Source organism: Macaca fascicularis, chromosome 13 (assembly GCF_037993035.2).
Source record: "Macaca fascicularis isolate 582-1 chromosome 13, T2T-MFA8v1.1".
Classification (NCBI taxonomy): Eukaryota; Metazoa; Chordata; class Mammalia; order Primates; family Cercopithecidae; genus Macaca; species Macaca fascicularis.
In genome coordinates this window covers 19,481,604-19,501,467 of record NC_088387.1, presented here as the reverse complement: position 1 = coordinate 19,501,467, position 19,864 = coordinate 19,481,604, and the positions used below count along the sequence as shown (strand labels likewise).

Sequence of the window (19,864 nt, the reverse complement as noted above, 5' to 3'; positions counted from 1 at the left end):
TGTGCCTTTCCATATGAAATTTTATTATTTATTTATTTATTTAGATAGAGTCTTGCTCTTGTCGCCCAGGCTGGGCCCAAGCAATTCTTCTGCCTCAGCCTCCTGAATAGCTGGGATTACAGGCGCCCGCCACCGTGCCTGGCTAATTTTTGTATTTTTAGTAGAGACACGGCTTCACCATGTTGGCCAGGCTGGTCTTGAACTCCTGACCTCCGGTGATCTGCCCGCCTCGGCCTCTCAAAGTGCTGGGATTACAGGCGTGAGCTGTCCAGCGCCTCCATGTAAATTTTTTTTGAGATGGAGTCTTGCTCTGTTGCCCAGGCTGGAGTGCAGTGGCGTCATCTTGGCCCACTGCAACCTCCACCTCCCGGGTTCATGCCATTCTCCTGCCTCAGCCTCCCAAGTAGCTGGGACCACAGGCGCCTGCCACCACGCCCAGCTTATTTTTTGTATTTTTAGTAGAGACAGGGTTTCACCATGTTAGCCAGGATGGTCTCGATCTCCTGAGATCCGCCCACCTTGGCCTCCCAAAGTGCTGGGATTACAGGCATGAGTCACCATGTCCGGCGCCTCCATGTAAATTTTTTTTTTATACTTTTAAGTTCTAGGGCATATGTGCACAACGTGCGGGTTTGTTACATAGGTATACATGTGCCATGTTGGTGTGCTGCACCCATTAACTCGTCATTTACATTAGGTATATCTCCTAATGCTATCCCTCTCCCCTCTCCTCACCCCATGGCAGGCCCCGGTGTGTGATGTTCCCCCTCCTGTGTCCAAGTGATCTCATTGTTCAATTCCCACCTATGAGTGCTGCTATAAAGACACGTGCACACATATGTTTATTGCGGCTCTATTCACAATAGCAAAGACTTGGAACCTCCATGTAAATTTTAAAAGAAGCTCCATGTCTATACAAAAAGTTTGCTGAGATTTTGAGAAGAATTACATAAACCTATAGACCAGTTTGGGGTGAACTGACATCTTTACTATACTATCCTGCAATCCATGAACACAGTATGTCAGTCCATTTCTTTAGGTCCTCTTTGGCTTCCTTCATAATCATTTTACTATTTTTAGCATACAGAGCCTATACCTGTCGGTTAAATTTATACCTAAGCATCATATTTTCTCTGGGGTGACTATAAGTGGTATTGTGTTTTCTTTTTTGTTTGTTTTTAAGACGGAGTTTTTGCTTTCTTGATCAGGCTGGAGTGCAATGGTGCGATCTCAGCTCACTGCAACCTCTGCCTCCTGGGTTCAAGTGATTCTCCTGCCTCAGCCTCTTGAGTAACTGGGATTACAGGCAACCGCCACCAAGCCCGGCTAATTTGTGTATTTTTATAGAGACAGGGTTTCACCAAGTTGGCCAGACTGGTCTCGAACTTCTGACCTCAGGTGATCCGCCTGCCTCAGCCTCTCAAAGTGCTGGGATTACAAGTGTGAGCCACCATGTCCATTGAAGTAGTACTGTGCTTTTAACTTTGGTTTCCACATGTTCATTGTTGGCATATAAAAATGCAATTAAGTTTTGTGTGTTGCTCTCATATCCTGTAACATTGCTGAACTCACTCTTTAGTGAGTTGTCACCATTTCTTATTTTAACCATTTTAATAAAAGTGTAGTGACAGCTCGTTGTGGTTTCAATTTGCTAGAATCTTCTAATCTACGCTTCAGATTTGGAGCTGATTTCTACCTGGGTCTCATGCTTTCAGTATAAGTGAATTTAATTCAGTTCATTAATTCAATGATTCACCTTTCCCAAACGTTAACGCCCTTTTCAACTACCTTGTTGCTGTCTCTTGTTCTACCATCTGGTGAGCTTCTTCAACAAGAAACTGCAAATCAACCTGAAAAAGCTCCCTTCTTCTCGTTCCCTACACACATGACTCATGTTGTTTCATCTCCCTTAGGAATCAGGCTCAGATTTTTTGATACACCAGTATCAAAAATTATAAAATAAATTTGAATTGTATGTATTGTTTTATACCTACAAAATAAGACAACAAAAACGGTGATACTTTTAGTGACAGTTCGTCGTGAACTGCTCCCCGTTAGCTTACAGCCCTTTGAAAAAGCAATAGGATAACACAGAGCAAGAGCCATAAAGGCTTCGTGTCATTTGACCAAGTAATCTCATGTTTCAAAATTACTCTAAAGAAATGTTTAAGAAGAAACAAGAGTTTCTTGTGATCGCCCAGGTGTGATGGCTCATGCCTGTAATCCCAGCACTTCGGGAGGCCGAGGTGGGAAGATCACTTGAGCTCTGGAGTTCAAGACCAGCCTGGGTAACATAGTGAGACCTCATCTCTACTGAAAATCAAAAAATTAACAGGGTGTGGTGGTGCACAGCTGTAGTCCCAGCTACTCAAGAGGTTGAGGTGAGAGCGGGAAGGGCGTGGTGGCTCACGCCTCTAATCCCAGCACTGTGGGAGGCCGAGGCAGGTGGATCACAAGGTCAGGAGATCAAGACCATCCTGGCTAATGCAGTGAAACCCCATCTCAACTAAAAATACAAAAAATTAGCCGGGCGTGGTGGCGGGTGCCTATAGTCCCAGTACTCAGGAGGCTAAGGCAGGAGAATGGTGTGAACCCGGGAGGTGGAGCTTGCAGTGAGCTGAGATCGCGCTGCCACTGCACTCCAGCCTGGACAACAGAGTGAGACTCTGTCTCAAGAAAGAAAAAAAAAAAAAGGAAGGTTGAGCTGGGAGGATTGCTTGAGCCCAGGAAGTCGAGGCTGTAGTGAACTGATATCATGCCATCATACTCCAGCCTGGGCAACAAAGCAAGACCTTGTCTCAAAAAAAAAAAAAAAAATATATATATATATATATACACACACACACACACACACACACACACACACACACATACATAATACAAAATTGAAATTAAAAAAAAAACAAGAGTGATCTACAGCAAAGACATTTACTAATGTTTTCTGTAATAGCAGAAATAGCAGAACGATGAGGTTGTTTCTCAACAGTAATTTGCTGTTAGAGATGTAGTGTGTTCCCATGCTCCAGGTGAGAGGTGAAGGTGGCTAGATTAGAGATAGGCAGTGGGCACAGTAAACAGTGGCTTCATAACAGATAGAGTTTGAAGGTTGAGTCAACTATACAAAGCATGTAGTAGGTACCAAATAAATGCTTAACAAGAATAAAAGTCATTCATTCATCCTATTGGTTTCATTTTATAGTTCCCAAACATAATAAATATGTATCACTTATCTCCTCACCTCCTAAAGCAAAAAGTCTTCGTGTGGCATTTTATGCTCTCTTGACTTCCCCCGGCTGCTGGGTGTCCCTCTGAGCCTTGCCTTGGTGAGGGTCCAGGGATCACCCAGGTGTCCTCACAGTGGCCATACTGACTCCAATCCCAAACCCACAGGAGGATTCTGGAGTACCATGAACGTCTATTTCCTCTTCCAACTCCGTCGTTTACCATTGGAACCACACTGGGCGGCAGTACTTGAGAAAAGGTCCCAAGAGGGGAGAGAGAAGTAGGTAAGGTACCTGGCTTGTGGCAAGAGTCCAACTCTCCCCCTTTCAGAATACCAGCTGAGGCCTTCCTGTCTCATGGCTGGTGGAAAAGAAGGTGAGGGCCTTTCTACCCAGAAGAGAAATGAGTACCAGTGGCCAGATGTCTTCCAAGGCAATACAAGAAACGAGTTCAAAATGGAATGAGACAGAGTCTCATTTTGTCACCCAGGCTGGAGGCACGATCTCGGCTCACTGCAAGCTCCGCCTCCTGGGTTCACGCCGTTCTCCTGCCTGAGCCTCCCAAGTAGCTGGGAGTACAGGCGCCTGCCACCACGCCTGACTAATTTTTTGTAATTTTAGTAGAGATGGGGTTTCACCATGTTAGCCAAGATGGTCTCGATCTCCTGACCTCGTGATCCGCCCGCCTCAGCCTCCCCAAGTGCTAGGATTATAGGCAGTGAGCCACCGCGCCCGGCTGGAATGGTTTTATAAAGAGCATATGAGGGCAGTCATAGACAGAGACTGTTTATGTGTTCATTACATTGGGAACTGCTTCTATTTTCAGCCTGATTTAATATTATAAACCTTACCCCTTATACGCATTCATTCAACACGTATTTGTTGAGTGCCTACGAGGAAGGTACAAGGATGAATAAGACAGAATGTCTGCGTTTGTGTGAAGCCTACAGAACAATGGGAGAGATGGACGGAGAAGTAGTATAGTGCCAGGAAGAGGTTAATGCCAGGAAGTAAATGAGGCAGGGGAAAGGGAAAGAAAGCAAAGGACACAGAGGCTATTTCAGATTAGAAAAGCCTTCCCTGATGAGCCAGCATCTGAGGTGAGAGAAACAAAACAAACTATGTAAGCACATTCTAGGAACAGAGGCAAGTTTGGAATATTTGAGAGATACTAGGCAGTCTTTGTGTCTACAGTCCAGAGAGCAAAGCTGAGGATAGAAGGAGATGAGATCAGAGATACGGGCAAATGTCAAATGGTGCAGGCTACCATTAGGAATCCGGAGTCCATTCTAATTGCATTAGGAAGCCAGCTGGTAAGTTTCAAGTAGGAAGTAACATGATTAGATTTATGTTTTGAAAACATCATTGTCCGGAAGGAGAACTGGTTGAGAGCAGGCTCTGCAGTTACACACACTAAAGAGAACGGGAGCTTTGATTTAGAGGGGAAGCAGTGGAAATGGCAAGAAATAGTCTATTCAGAATGTATTTTGAAGGTAGAGCTAGCAAGAGTTGCTAATGCATTAGAAGTAGATTGTAAAGAATAGAGTAGTCAAGGATGAATCCTAGGTTTTAAGCTTCAGAGACTGAGTGAAGAGTGGGATCATATACTAAGTGGAAAGCGTGAAGGAGGAGCAGATTGGCATGGGCAAAGTTGGTAAGGAAATGAAAAGTTCTGTATCAGATGTACTCAGTTTGAAATGCCTTTTAGAGATGGTGAGGGTGTCAATGGATCTAGAGCTTAAAGGAAAAGACCTATACTGGAGATATACATTTAGAAGGCATCGGTACATAGATGGGTATTTATAACTATGTAACTAGACACGGTCTCCACCTTCAACGATTCAGATTAAAATAGGGTCGTTCATCTAAATACATCACAATAGGAACAACTCACCAGGAACAGAGGAGGGGACAGCAGTGCCAACTCACCTTTGGCACCAGCTGATGACTTTGCAATCCAAACGTTGCCCTCTCCATCCTCCTTCTTTCTGTTATAGGAAGCGAGAAAGAATTCTCTTTCATCTGTCCTTGAGTTACTGACTGGTGGTTGAATTCCATTCTGTGCTGGAGCAACTGGGGTCTTGAGATTGGTTGGATAAATCACATAGGACTCAGGGAACCATGTGCAGGACTCAGCCAGTTCAGGGCTTGTCTTGATTAGCCTGGCAGATGACAGAAGAGGGTCAGCCTCCCTTCTTAGTGTACTTTGTCACTCCCTTCAGAAAGGCCACTGCTTTCCCCCAGAGATCTTCCAGGAGGCAAAGCATGACTCAGTCTTCTAACACCTCTGTTTGCTCTTAGTCTCCCTGGACAAAGCTCAAATGCATTACTGGGGAGCACACAGCTGTTAGATGCAACTTTAAAGGCATACCCCAGTTAATTCAAAAGGCTTAATGTCCAACGCTTTCGCTCTTTTTAAAATGCATCTCTAAGGAAGCTTCACTGGACATAATCCTGAGCCAATACCTTTTCAACACATATGTTGTTGAGCCAGACCCATACTAAAAAATGAAATGGGGAAGAGAGGAAAATTTAAGTAGCAAAAAGACTACCCTGGCCCAACTCTCTATAGGAGAAAAGGTTATGTAGGAATCTGAATTAGAAGACTTTTTAAAGCCCTTCTTTTCTTGCTTTTAGCTCAGGCTGGCTTCGGTGACAGAATAAAAAAGGTATCTTTCTAACAGAACACAGGACACCAGTGGTCATAGTGAAATATACCTCCTGCTCCCCAAATACCTTAACACCACAGAAGATAAAGTCAGGCAAGGCCCTTAGCACACAGGGGCTTCCCACAGCATCTACTCTGCAATCAGACCCCTGGAGCTAGAGGCACTGGTATCACATTTCACAAATTAGGAACTGGGTCAGAGAAGCAAATTTCCTAAGATCATAAAGGTAGTGAGGACCAGCCAGCATGCATCCCGAACTCCCAAGTCTTTCTTTTTTTTCTTTTTCTTTTTTTTTTTTTTTTTAACAGCTCAAGCTACTACAAAACCCCCAAGTCTTAACTGGAAACCTGCTCTTACTCCCCAGGAATCAGAGACAGGGAAGAACCTGCCCACAGACATCCACTGGCCTTCCCTGAGCTGTGCTCCCTCTTCTGTTTAGAACAGAACTGTTAATGCCAAGTCCATGTTAAGATTCACCCATAAAACCCAGTCTGTGAACGAATGGTGGAAATAATGACATTTTAGATAGAGATTTAAAATAAATTTATTTTAAAGCGAAAGGGAAAGAACTGAAAAGCTACTCGAACTTCAAGGAACAAAATAAACATATTTTTAACTCACTGAAAGTTCAACTCCGTATCTGCATTGTCCCATCCAGTGGATAGTAGTCAGCCACATATGGCCACTGAGCATTTGAAATGTGGTCAATGTGACTCAGGAACTGAATTTAAAGTTTAATTTTTTTAAAATTTGAGACAGAGTCTCACTCTGTCGCCCAGGCTGGAGTGCAGTAGTACGATCCTGGCACACTGCAACCTCCACCTCCCGGGTTCAAGCAATTCTCCCACCTCAGCCTCCCGAGTAGCTGGGATTACAGGCGCCTGCCACCATGCCCAGCTAATATTTATATTTTTAATAGAGACAGGGCTTCACCATGTTGGCCAAGCTGGTCTCAAACTCCTGACCTCAGGTAATCCACCTGCCTCAGTCTCCCAAAGTGCTGAGATTACAGGCATGAGCCACCATGCCAGGCCTAAAATTTAATTTGCCTTTAATTTAAAAATGGACGCATTATAAAATATTTTTCCATTAGGCACAACTTTATTGATATGGTGAGATAACACTTCACTTTACTGTTGCATTGCAGCATGCACGTCAGGGCCATGTGTCATTTCTAGTATCACACACAAACACATCGCTATTCTATTCAGGGACAATAGATTGATTCAGTTCTAGTGATTTATTTCTGTGCACTGATGAAACATTATGATATGTTTATTACGCAGAGAGCATGAGTTACAGTGCTAGCTACGTACACCACAGTTGGTAACTTAGGTGAAACAGAATTTCTTCCTAGTTAAAAAAATATTTGGACAAAGTTTTAACTGAGTAGGGACGCTACTAGAACTATGACAGAAGCTAGAACTATGACAAGGACAGTAAGAGATTAAAAAAAAAAAAACTGAAAGGAGATATGCCAGATTCACAAGAAATGGTGACTGCAATAGGCTGTGGTCAAAGTAAAATGAAAAAACGGTTGTGTAAAGGAGACTTTTTTAGCAAATACATAATAAACTTGGTAAGTATTTTCCTCTCAATGCTCAAAAAAATTAATGAAACTAGTGGCTGAAATCACAATAGCCAACATATTTTTAAGCAAATGTTTAACAGAGTCTGAGTTTATAATTTTGGACAACTATAAAATGGCTTGGATTCTTACACAAAAAGAAAACCATTTTAGATGCAAATGTGGTTTTAAAAAAACTATTTTAAGGAAAAGACTTAAAAATATAATTTACAAAAAGCGAACAATCTTCAGCTGAGTCACAATTGCCCACAGACTACAAAACCTTTCTAACAATCAGAGATTGACTCAAAATTTGAAAAATATTAAGTAATTTCTTTAGCTTTAGGTGAACTGTGTGACATAAAAGATGCTGTCCAATTAATACTTTGGATGTTTGGCCTCAAAGGATTTCCAAATATATGAAAAAATGCTGTCAAATTTCAGCTTAAAAAATATCAAACTCGGTGGGCATGGTGGCTCATGCCTGTAATCTCAGCACTTTGGGAGGCCGAGGTGGGCAGATCACGAAGTCAAGAGATCAAGACCATCCTGGTTAACACGGTGAAACCCTGTCTCTACTAAAAATACAAAAAATTAGCCAGGTGTGGTGGCAGTTGCCTGTAGTCCCAGCTACTCGGGATGCTGAGGCAAGAGAATTGCTTGAACCCGGGAGGTGGAGACTGCAGTGAGCTGAGATCGCGCCACTGCACTCCAGCCTGGGGGACAGAGAGAGACTCCGTCTAAAACACACACACACACGCACATAAAACCTCATAGTATAGATATTTTAAAATCTTTTACGTCTGTCACAGAATTTTACCTACATGCAAAAAATTACTTTCTAACATGACAGATAGGACTTCAGCTAAGTTGTATTAAAATATGGATTTATGGCTAGGCGCAGTGGCTCACTCCTGTAACGCCAGCACTTTGGGAGGCCGAGGCAGGTGGATCACCTGAGGTCAGGAGTTCAAGACCAACCTGGTCAACATAGTAAAACCCTGTCTCTACTAAAAATACAAAAAACTAGCCGAGCGTGGTGGTGGGTGCCTATAATCCCAGCTACAAGGAGGCTGAGGCAGGAGAATCGCTTGAACTGGGAGGCGGAGGTTGTAGTGAGCTGAGATCGCACCACTGTACTCCAGCCTGGGCGACAGAGTAAAACTCCATCTCAAAAAAAAAAAAAAAAAAGAGGATTTACTAAGATTTTAGTAGACTATTTTCCTTTACTACTTCATTTTATTGTATGACACATGTTGGAAACATCTGCTTCATGGCATTATGTGTTACATATTGAAAACATTTGTGTTAGGTTTGCTTTCTGTTTGTTTATCTGAGACAGGGTTTTGTTCTGTCGCCCAGGCTGGAGTGCAGCGGCACAATCTCAGCTCACTGCAAATGCTGCCTCCCCGGCTCAAGCGATTCTTGTGCCTCAGCCTCCCAAGTAGCTGGGACTACAGGTGCGCACCACCATGCCCAGCTAACTTTTTTTTGTATTTTTGGAAGAGACGGGGTTTCACCATGTTGGCCAGGCTGGTCTCAAACTCCTGACCTCAAATGATCCACCTGCCTTGGCCTCTCAAAGTGTTGGAATTACAGGCGTAAGTCACCATGCCCAGCCTTGTGTTAGGTTTTCTGAAGCAGACTCTAAGTGTCATGGATACAGTTGTTAAAATGGTTCTGTATATACTAGATGATTCTCCAGTTCTTGGAAGCAGAAGATAATGAATTTAATGATACTGTGTTCTCTGCCAGTATTCACTGATGGAGAGGGGTTTTTTTTAAAATAAAGATTTACTTTTCAACTCCAATTCAGATTTTCTTGAAAATAAAAGGAATGTTTGTCAAATCATTATTTTCACTCAGTAATTCATCATGTCAATAATCAAAATAAAAAATGACTGTCATTTGCATTTTTTTATCTATCTACATACTGCATATAAACAAGCTAAATTTAAAGCTCCAAGGAAGGGAAAAGAAGACCTTATTTACGATCCAGCCAGACAGGTGTGAGAATTTATGTTTCAACTTCATAATATAAGTTGATAATAATGATTTCACGTATTTTTATAACATGACTCAGTATGCAAAAAATGTTAATTGTTACAATTAGCATTAATGTTACAATTAGCATTATGAAAATTGGCTGCAAAAACTAAAAGTAATCTGAAGAACACTTTGTTGATATTGATAAATTTAGAGTTACTTTTCAATATATTCAATACATCTTTGAATTTGATATTTACAATATTGAACTAACACAAGAGTTGGTGAATTTACTAGGACATTATTTTGAAAATAAGCTTTTACTTCATAGTCAAATCAATTCTTCTAGAAAAGATGAACTGGTTTTGAAAATGTGCGTGCAATACTAAAGGAAATAGATCTTCTGGCATTCAAAGTTATTGAAAAACTTGTATGTACAACCTGAGTACATAAATCTACTTCTTCAAGCACATATTTTTTATGTAATCTAAATTCAGATCAAAGCTTTCCAATGAATATTTACTGTTTGAATTAAGATGTGCTACATATGTAAAATTCACATCAGATTTTGAAGACTCCAAATGAAAAAAAAGAACATAATAGCTTTTTATATTAATTACATGTCAAAATAACATTTTGGATTTATTTAAATATAATAAATTATTAATTTAATTGCAGCTGCTTCTTTTCTTTTTTTTTGAGAAGGAGTCTCACTCTGTCTCCCACGCTGGAGTGCAGTGGCACCATCTCAGCTCACTGCAACCTCCACCTCCCACGTTCAAGCGATTCTCCTGCCTCAGCCTCCCAAGCAGCTGGGATTACAGGTACCCACCACCATACCCAGCTAATTTTTGTATTTTTAGTAGACATGGGGTTTTACCATGTTGGCCAGGCTGGTCTCGAACTCCTGACCTCAGGTGATCTGCCCGCCTCAGACTCCCAAAGTGCTGAGATTACAGGCGTGAGCCACCACGCCCGGCTTGCAGCCGTTTCTCTGCGCTTATTTTAATGTGGCTACTAGGCAGTTTATAATTATATATGTGGGTAGCATCCTATTTCTGTTTGACAGTGCTGGTCTGTAAGATGACCTTGATTTGGAAGCCCTCATTTCCTGCACAGAACCAAGACCAGGCTCTGCAGGAAGTCCTTTGCTTTTGTCCCATTTCCTCATGGGCCCATTTGGGAAGTAATCAGAAATGGAGATTTACTTACATCTATAAAACAGCAATGTTCAGGAGAGGAAAAGACAGCCTCTGATCTGCACCAGGAGAAGAAAAGCCCCTCAGGGTTTTAAGACTATGGCCTTGAGGCCTCAGTGAAATTTCTGAAACTCCCTGAAGTGACAGGAGGAAGGACTGGGCTGCACAGGGTCCTGCACTGAACCCCACCAAGGCTCTGGGAAGCCTCCTGAGGGTGCACAGTCACAATGGCCAGGGGTCCCATTTGTGCAGATTAAAACTGTCCTGGCTTAATAGGAGCTACTATAGCCATGGGCAACCCGGCTGTTCTCTCTGAGCTGCCATTTTGTCCTATATAATGAAGGAGACTTTATTTCTAACTCTCTGGAGCCCTTTCAAGCCATACAAAATCATGGGAGAGAGACAAATGGATAAAGGGAACCATCATATCGCGAACTACTACAAGCCCCTCACAGGACAACTGAGACAAAGATGGAAGCTGACGAGCATGATGCATAGCTCTGCATAGGTCATGTCACCATTACAAGGTGCTATCACGGATCACACTGCATGCCTCCGAGGGGCAACGAGCAGGTACTATCACCACCATCCATCCCCATTTTACAGATGAGACACTGAGATTCTGATGCTTTCCAAGGTCACAGGTATGTATCACACTTGGTCACGACTCCACCCCTAGACTCACTCTGTTTCACTATAACTGTGACATATGCAAATATGGAGACCATTATTTTTTTACAGCATCCTCTGCTTCCTACTTTGTCTTTAGGGGAAAAATCATAGCAGAAAAGGTTTAACAAATATTTAATAAGAATTTCTAAGTGAATAATCTGAACAAACAAGCATGTCCCATTTCTATTTCTGATTCCAGTGTAACAGTCATTTGCATTCTAAATATAAAACATGTCACAAAATGACTTCAGGAAGCCTCACACTCCTTTGGGAGAGGGATGAATCCTGATAAATCCATCATAGAGAGGAGTGGCTCCGTAAGTTACCAGGGCCAATGAGTGAACAAAAAGCAGAAATGTTCCTGTGAGCACCCAACCTAGTAAATATCTAGAGCCCAGAAAAAAATGTTAGTGGGAAAAGAGCATTTTGCATTGAGTCCTATCTCCCAGGACCTGGCTACACACACATGTTCACCAGCCATCATGGAAAGAATACTGGAGGCCCACGACAGCCCTGATTTTTAGTGGCCTGACCCAGTGTTTCCCTACTGAAATAACAATAGCAACGACAACTATACTAACAGCAATAATAAGGAGTGCTTTCACTCATACAGTATGAACAAGACAGGCATTCTTCAAGGCCCTTAGCTAAATTAGCTCAATTAATCCTCATAACAACCTAAGGTAGTTATTATTATTTCCCCATTTGACAGCCAAGAAAATTAAGGTAGTATCAAATACTCATTAGGCACCAGGCCACTGTGCTATATAAACTTTACATGCATCACCTTATTTAATTCTCATAATAGCCTTACGAGGGAGGCACTGAGGCTTAGAGAGATGAGGAGATCTGCCCAAGCTAGTGAGAGGAAGAGCTGGGGTGAAAACTTACACTTTTGACCCTAGATCTTAATCGTTGTCTAACACTGTCTCCTTCCACTCTGTGATACCGTGGTGATACCAAGCCATAATCCAGCTGCTCAGAGATGGGTAGTGGAGTGGATGTTCTTATACCCTGCCCAGATATCCTTTCTGAGGGACCCGCTGCAGCCATGAGAGATGCATGCTAAGGGCTATATATGTCCTTCTCCAGGGACCAGACCGTGCCCTGAAATGCCTGCAAAGCTAAGCCCTCCATCTCCTCCCACAGCCGATGGCTGACTGATACTGGAGCATAGAGGCCTGGTCCTTGCTCAAAATGTGACGACTCTGAGGTGCCATTCACTCCGGTGCTCCTTGGAGTCGGGAGAGGCAAGACTTTGGCTAAAACCACCTCTTTACTTGGTTCTCCCCGTGCCCTGCCCTGTCCTTGCTTCCTGATGGGTGTCTTAAAGAACCCTACCCCAGGAAAATTACTTACACAGGAGACCCTGAGTCAGGCTCTGCTTCTATGAGCCTCGCCTCAGAGACAGACAGGCTTTATCAAGCACCATGTTTTGGACTGCAACCAAAGCAGCTTAGAGGACGCTTCTGAACTGATATTTGTTGGCTTTTAAAATAAAAGCATGTTTGTCCTTTAAACAACCCCACATTTTTGCCTAAGTGCTTCATTTAGGTAAAACATGGAAAACAGCAGTCTTAACACTTACTTCACTAAAGAAGCTTTGCGACACAGTTTGTCAGCGCCCCTGTAGTAATTCACCAACTGTACCAGCCCGGGCTCGTGACCTAGGAAGGAAAGAGGAGGCTCAGAAGGGACACAGAACAGGTGGGGAATGACAGTGCCAGCAGCAGCAAGCAGGAGAGAGGACAGCTGTGTCACGCCCAGCTTTTCTCTCTCTCATCTCAGGATTGGCTGTTATAAAATGGAAAATGGAACAATTTTGTTTCTCTGTCCCCAGGGACCCTCTTTCTCTCCGTATCCCGCTGGCAACCTTCGGTCTCCCCACAATGGATATTATAATATCAACCTCGTAGGCTTGCCAAGGCTGCTGCTACCTTTGTTTGTATTTTCTTATTAGGGTAGAGGGTATTGAGGGTATTTTTCATTTCACCTCTCCCTGACTGCACATTGCATTCCCCTCCAGGCTTAACACATACAGACTTGTCACTCTGTACAGTAAGGCTACTTTAACAGTCATGCTTTCCATATCCGTAACCTGGTTTTCTACACCAAGGAAGGAAGGAGAACCAGAATGATGCTGGTTTCAAGCAAGTGTATCTCTGCAAGCTTCTAGGAGGTGAAGGAAGGTAGTGGAAAGGCCATGTGTATAAGATCAGAAGCCCTGAGAGCTTTCTTCTGTGCCTCATTCCACAGGGAAACTAATTTTCAACAGCTCTTATTACCTGTGGCCTTTTTTAGAAAATTAGAGCAGAAAGGATACAAAGAAAAACAAATTTTTATTAAAAATAAAAAGTGTTGTCAGCCGGGCACTGAGGCACATGCCTGTAATCCTGGCAGTCTGGGAGGCTGAGGCGGGTGAATCACCTGAGATCAGGAGTTCAAGACTAGCTTGGCCAACATGGCAAAACCCCGTCTCTACTAAAACCACAAAAACTAGCTGGGCATGGTGAAGCACACCTGTATTTCTAGCTACTTGGGAGGCTGAGGCATGAGAATCACTTGAACCTGGGAGGCAGAGGTTGCAGTGAGCCGAGATCCCACCACTGCACTCCAGCCTGGGCAATAGGTGTGGTCAGAATTCATTTCAAAAAAAAAAAAAAGTGAGACTTCATTTCAAAAAAAAAAATGCAATAAAATAAAAAATGTTTTGTTTCAAATCTTAATAAAACGCATCATATTTCCAGTAATAAAATCAAAGTAAGACCAAAGGACTTTTCAGTTGAAAATGCCAGAAGTAAGAATAATTTATCTGAGAATGGCATACAGTCAAATCAAAAGTTTCAGGCAGGCATTAGCTGGCTCTCACTGGTTTCCCTGAGCAGACAGACCTGATTCCCACCTGAACTGCCTACCTTCTTATCCACAGGGCATCTGCCTTCTAGAGCCTTTACCTGGCTCTATAAATCTTATCCTTGGCTTTCACGTAGTACACTTTAAGCAAAAGGTAAATATCCCTTAACAGTGATGGCAGGCATATAGCCAATTTTGTTGTAGGATGCTGTTTTCTTTCCCATAAAAACCAAATGTTGGACAGGCGCAGTGGCTCAGGCCTGTAATCCCAGCACTTTGGGAGGACGGAGTGGGTGGATCACCTGAGGTCAGGAGTTTGAGACCAGCCTCACCAACATGGCGAAACCCTGTCTCTACCAAAAATACAAAAAATTAGCTGGGCATGGTGGTGCGCGCCTGTAATCCCAGCTACTTGGGAGACTGAGGCAGGAGAATCGCTTGAGCCCAGGAGGGGGAGGTTGCAGTGAGCCGAGATCATGCCACTGCACTCCAGCCTGGGCCACAGGGTGAGACTCTGTCACAAAAAAAAACAAAACACACACACACACACACAAACACACAGCTCAAACGTTTACTGATCATCTCCTGAATTTGTGGTATCTGTACAGGATTCAAATTCTGTAGGCTTCTGCTTCTCATTCCAAGGCTTAAGCACCAGGGTAATGCCAGTCACTCCTACCCCTGCCTGGGCGGAGCCACGTTTGTTGTTTTTAATGTTAGGATTCCACCTAAGCTTTCACAGCCAAGCACTGCCAAGAATATAGAGGGATGTCAGGAAGTCTGGAAAGGGAAGTGGACAATGCAAGGAAGAAATAATTGTTCTCAACTATAAGCAATTCTTCATCTCCTTTAGGATCATGTATTCTCTTCGCTAGGGTCTTCCTGACACCAGTTAACAAAAGGGAGTCTCCAGGCACAGTCTCCATATTCTGAGATTCCTGGGAGTTCAAATGGGTCCTTCCATGGAGTCACCATTCTACATCATAAACTTGTATACCAACGAAAAGTTGTCCCAGGTACTATCAAAATAATTGAGCAACTTTACACTGCAGCTCTTCATTCCTCCAACGATTTGAGTTTTACACAGCCCCCCTCGCCCCCCAAAGGCTCTGTCTATGGAAGCTCACCAATGACCAGTCAATTCCAAATGGCCTATATTCAGTTTTTACCCATTCGAATTCTGACCACACCTATTTCTAAAAACTGTTTCCTCTCCTGGACATAGAACACTGCTGTCTCTGGGTTGTCCTCCAAAGTAGAGGTGACTCTTCCTCTGTAACAATTTTTCCCTTGTCTTTGGAATACAATTGGCCCCCACCTCTGGTGAATTCTGGCAAGGAACATGGCTCCCCAGAGAGAAGCTGCAATTCCCAGATGACTGTGCAGAGAGGGAGGCCATGAGACTATGCTCAGGTCAATGGGATGTGAGTTGAACTGATCTGGGCAACTTCTGGATGACATCATTTACAAAGGAGCCGCTAGTCCCCTCCTATCTCCTGCGTTTTCCTACAAGTGAGTATGGTGGTGCCCAGCCAGCTTCAACCATGTGGATGAAGGTAATTCCCTCGGGGAGAACAGGGAAGAGAGGGAGGGCGAGACACAGACTCCTGTAAGACCTTAATCCAATGCAGAACTGCGAAAACATGTTATTTGGTGAAACTAAGGAAAGGTTTATAATCAGACACCCCTACACGCTTCCCTGGGCTAGGGTCTCTTCTGCAACTCCTGCTTTTGGAATCCAGGGATCTTTTCTAAATCTTCTGACCGTTCCTCCGCCCCTTCGGGTGGCAGAAGCCTCAGGGGTTTCAACACCTTCAGCTCCCCCGCCCCCTGCGCCCACGCCAAGCAGGGAGAAATTCTCAGTGAGGAAGAGCTGCAAGATGACTCCAGCCTACGCCGGCCGCCGGCTCTGCGGAGCCGCGCCCTGCGCCGCTCTCGGCGGGGCGGACCGGCCCGATTTGGAGGCGTCGGCCCGGGGGAGCAGCTATACTCCCGCGTCAGGTCCCAGCCCCGGCGGCCGGTCATTGTCAGGAGGCAGCTGCGGCCCCGAGTGGCCGCACCGCGACTCCGACTCTAAATCCGAGTTAAGAGACAAGAAAGCATTAAAAACGACAGGTTTCGATCTTTCCGAATCCCATTTTTGATATGCCCAAGAAGCAACCAAGGGGAAGATTTATGACCTTTAAAAACAAAAGCGCTGGTTCTAACGGGCCGCGGGAGGCGCGCAGGGCCGCTCCGGGGAGGGCAGGCAGGAATTTGGGAAGGGCTCACCCAGTCTCCCGAAGGGCAGCCGGTTCCTCTCTCCCAACATCAGGTTGAACCTGGGGTTGTCTCGCCGCAGCCTCTTCCAGTGACCGGTGGCGAGGAGCAGCCGGGAGACTTCGGCGTAGACGCTGCTGTTCTCATCGCGCACCACGAAGGTGTACATGGCGAAGGGCCGCGCGCCCAGGCCGCCGGGCAGCCGCCGCAGGGACCAGCCGGCCGAGAAGGCGGCTCAGCGCCGATCCCGCCCGGGCGCCCGCCGCGGCCCGGCCGCCGTTGCCCGCCCCGGCTGCCGTGCCTCTCCGGTGCCGGCGGCGCCGCGCCCGGGCGCCCGCGCGTCTGCCGGAGTGGAAAGCGCCGCTAGCACGCCCGCCCACCCCGGCGCGGCCCCGCCTCTGGCCCGTGATTCCGCGCGGCCCGGCCCCGCCGCGCTCTGGAGAGGCCGGTGGGCCGCGGGCGCCTTCTTCGTATCCTCCCCGGGGCGGCGGCGGCGGCGCAGGGTTGGGAACCCGCGGCGGTGGGCGCGGCTTTACTGCAGCGCGCGGACTGTGCAGTGGAACCAGAGTCTGGGCCTGGGGCGGTTCCTCCCAAGCTCAGGGTCGCAGCCGGAGGGCGGGGCCGGCGGAAGATCCCAGTTTGCAGATTTCTGTCTGGGTTTTTCTTCTATTGCCAAAGGACCTTTTATGGATAAAACCCAAAAGTTCTAAGGCCCAGTCCTGTGGCCTAGAGAAGAAGCGCTTCCCCTTCCTCTTTGCTTAACGACTACGGAGACTCGGAGCGTCGGTTTTGTTTGGGTCGAGTGCGCCTTCCTTCGGCTGAGACCGGGGTGGCGCACGGCCAAGGGGATGACCTTAGACTCCGCTGGTGGAAGCAGGTCCCGAACCGGCCCCCTGGAGCCCTGGGCTTCGCTCTCTTCCTGCCTTTTACCGGCATTCAGCCACTTGCTTTCCCTTCTCCGGACCTCGATTTCCCCTTATGAGCGGCGGAAAGTGACTCTTAAAAGTCCCTTCGGTTCTGACAGCCCACTCTGAAGAACATGTTGCCGCATTTGAGGGACAAAGAGAGGACAATGATATCAGAGTTCCCACAAGCTTCCTACACTCCCTCATAAACTACCCGCATCAGCCCTGCGCCTTGCATCTTTTACTCTCCTTTAGAGAAAGAGCACCCTGTTCCCCGATGCTCACCTTATCTACCCGAGCATAGTGTAAAAGCGACCTTCTCCCTCTCATAGTTGCCCAAAGTCCACAGGGCCGCCAGGCACTCACTCGCTCGTCTTGCGCACCGGCTCCACCTGTAGGCATTCGCTGGCTGTGGAGAGCTTGCTCAGAGCAGAAATGGGGCAGACTCGGAGCTTCTGGATGCTTGCATTTCCTCCAGAGGGATAGAGTTGGTCGAGAATGCCCTGCGGGGAGGCATGTGTCCTAGGCGTGTTGCGGTGGTCCTCTGTAGGGTGGAGCTTCAGTTGTCCGCAGCTGTAACTTGCTCATCAAGGCCTCTTCTGTTGGCTTGCTTCCTTTCCCTGACTCACTACCCCAGTCACCTCCCAAAAAACTACTGTACTTGTGCTCAAATTCTTGTTCTAGGGGCCACCTTTTGGGGCAACTCGAGCCAGGACGCTGTATTTTGCCGCTTGTCACAGCTGATTACCTTGAAAGTGACGTCCACTCCCACCATGCTACATCCGTTCCTCCCACCCACTGACGACTTCTGCGCCACAGGTGGCTTCTCTCTGCCACTCCACAACCGTGGATCTCATTAGGAAAACCAGTGACCTTTGAATTTCCAAATTCAGAAGCCACCTTTTTCCTTTTTCTCACTCTTTGTAGTGAGCACCATTTTTGTTTGTTTTAGCTGTAGGTTCTCTACGGTACTACTTATTCCCCACCCCACTTTTTTTGAGACAGGGTCTCACCATGTTGCCCAGGCTGGTCTCGAACTCCTAAACTCAAGCCATCCTCCCACCTCAGCTTCCCAAACTTGGGATTACAGGCGCGAGCCACCACACCCAGCTTATTCCCTTTTCTTTGTAAGATAACTCATCTTCCCTCCTTGGAATTTTTTTTTTTTTTTTTGTATGATAGGGAGTCTTGCAGTGTCGTCCGGACTGGAGTGCAAGGGCACGATCTCAGCTCACTGCAACTTCCACCTCCGGGTTTCAAGCGATTCTCCTGCCTCACCCTCCTGAATAGCTGGCACAGGCCACCATACTTTTTATATTTTTGTATTTTTAGTAGAGACAGGGTTTCACCATATTGGCCAGGCTGATCTCAAACTCCTGACCTCCAGTGATCTGGCCACCTTGGTCTCCCAAAGTGCTGGGATTATAGGCATGAGCCGCAGCACCTGACCCCCCTTGGAACCCGTTTTTTTGTGGCTTTTTGTGGGATTAACAGTGTCTGTTATTGATAAAAGAAATGAATATCTGGGCTTGGTCCAACAGGATTACTCTCTACCACTTTTGCCACAGCGACTGGTAAAACATAGGAAAGTCGTCCAAATCAGACCAATCTGATGGAACACTATCTGTGTGGGATAGCTTGCCACTATCTTGCTGTCTTATAGGGGGATAATCTGTTCTGAAAATTCAACTTTCCCTCCACCCTAGCATTAAGCCCCTAGTATTAAGCATTAAGCTCCTAGCATTAAGCCATGGACATGTGAATATATTCTTGCCACTAGAATGTGAGCAGGTGATATGTATCACTTCCTAGCTTAGACCTCAGAATTTGGTTGTGCCTTCTTCTTCTGGAGACAGGACGTACAGTCAGCAGCAATATTGGAACAAAGAATGTAAGGAATTTGCCAAAACTGGCTGTATCCTGGGTTATAAAGTAAACTCCAGCAATTTCAAAAGATTGAAATAATTCTAAACACTTTTCTGACAATAGTGGAATTAAGTTGCATGGAGATTAAGTGATATTGTACACTACTAAATAACCCATGAGTCAGTGAAGAAATCACAACAATATAAGAAAGTATTTTCTTTTTTTTTTTTTTTTTTTTTTCTTTTTTGAGACGGAGTCTCACTCTGTCACCCAGGCTGGAGTGCAGTGGCACGATCTTGGCTCACTGCAAGCTCTGCCTCCCAGGTTCACACCATCCTCCTGCCTCAGCCTCCCAAGTAACTGGGACTACAGGCACCTGCCACCACGCCCGGCTAATTTTTTTGTGTTTTTAGTAGAGATGGGGTTTCACCGTGGTCTCGATCTCCTGACCTCGTGATCCACCCGTCTTGGCCTCCCAAAGTGCTGGGATTACAGGCATAAGCCCGGTCAAGAAAGTATTTTCTAACTGAATGACAATAAAGATATGGCATATCAAAACTGGTAGGATACAGCTAAAGCTGTTTTTAATACAAATTTACAATCTAAAGCACATACGTTTTTTAAAAAAGACTGAAAATCAATTATCTAAGCTTCCATCTCATGAAAC

General features: G+C 45.3%; 1 protein-coding gene across 1 annotated transcript in view; it reads right to left on the bottom strand.

Moving 5' to 3' along the window:
• TTL (tubulin tyrosine ligase) overlaps positions 1-16,770 on the bottom strand; it is a 45,863-nt gene extending 29,093 nt beyond the window's left edge. Inside the window, exons 1-3 of the mRNA XM_005575269.5 lie at positions 16,439-16,770; positions 12,903-12,981; positions 5,151-5,383 (exon numbers count right to left, since the gene is read on the bottom strand). Of these exons, the coding sequence (XP_005575326.1) occupies positions 5,151-5,383; positions 12,903-12,981; positions 16,439-16,595 (469 nt within the window). The 5' untranslated portion in view covers positions 16,596-16,770. The remainder of the gene's footprint in view (positions 1-5,150; positions 5,384-12,902; positions 12,982-16,438) is intronic.
• Positions 16,771-19,864: the final 3,094 nt, after the last annotated feature.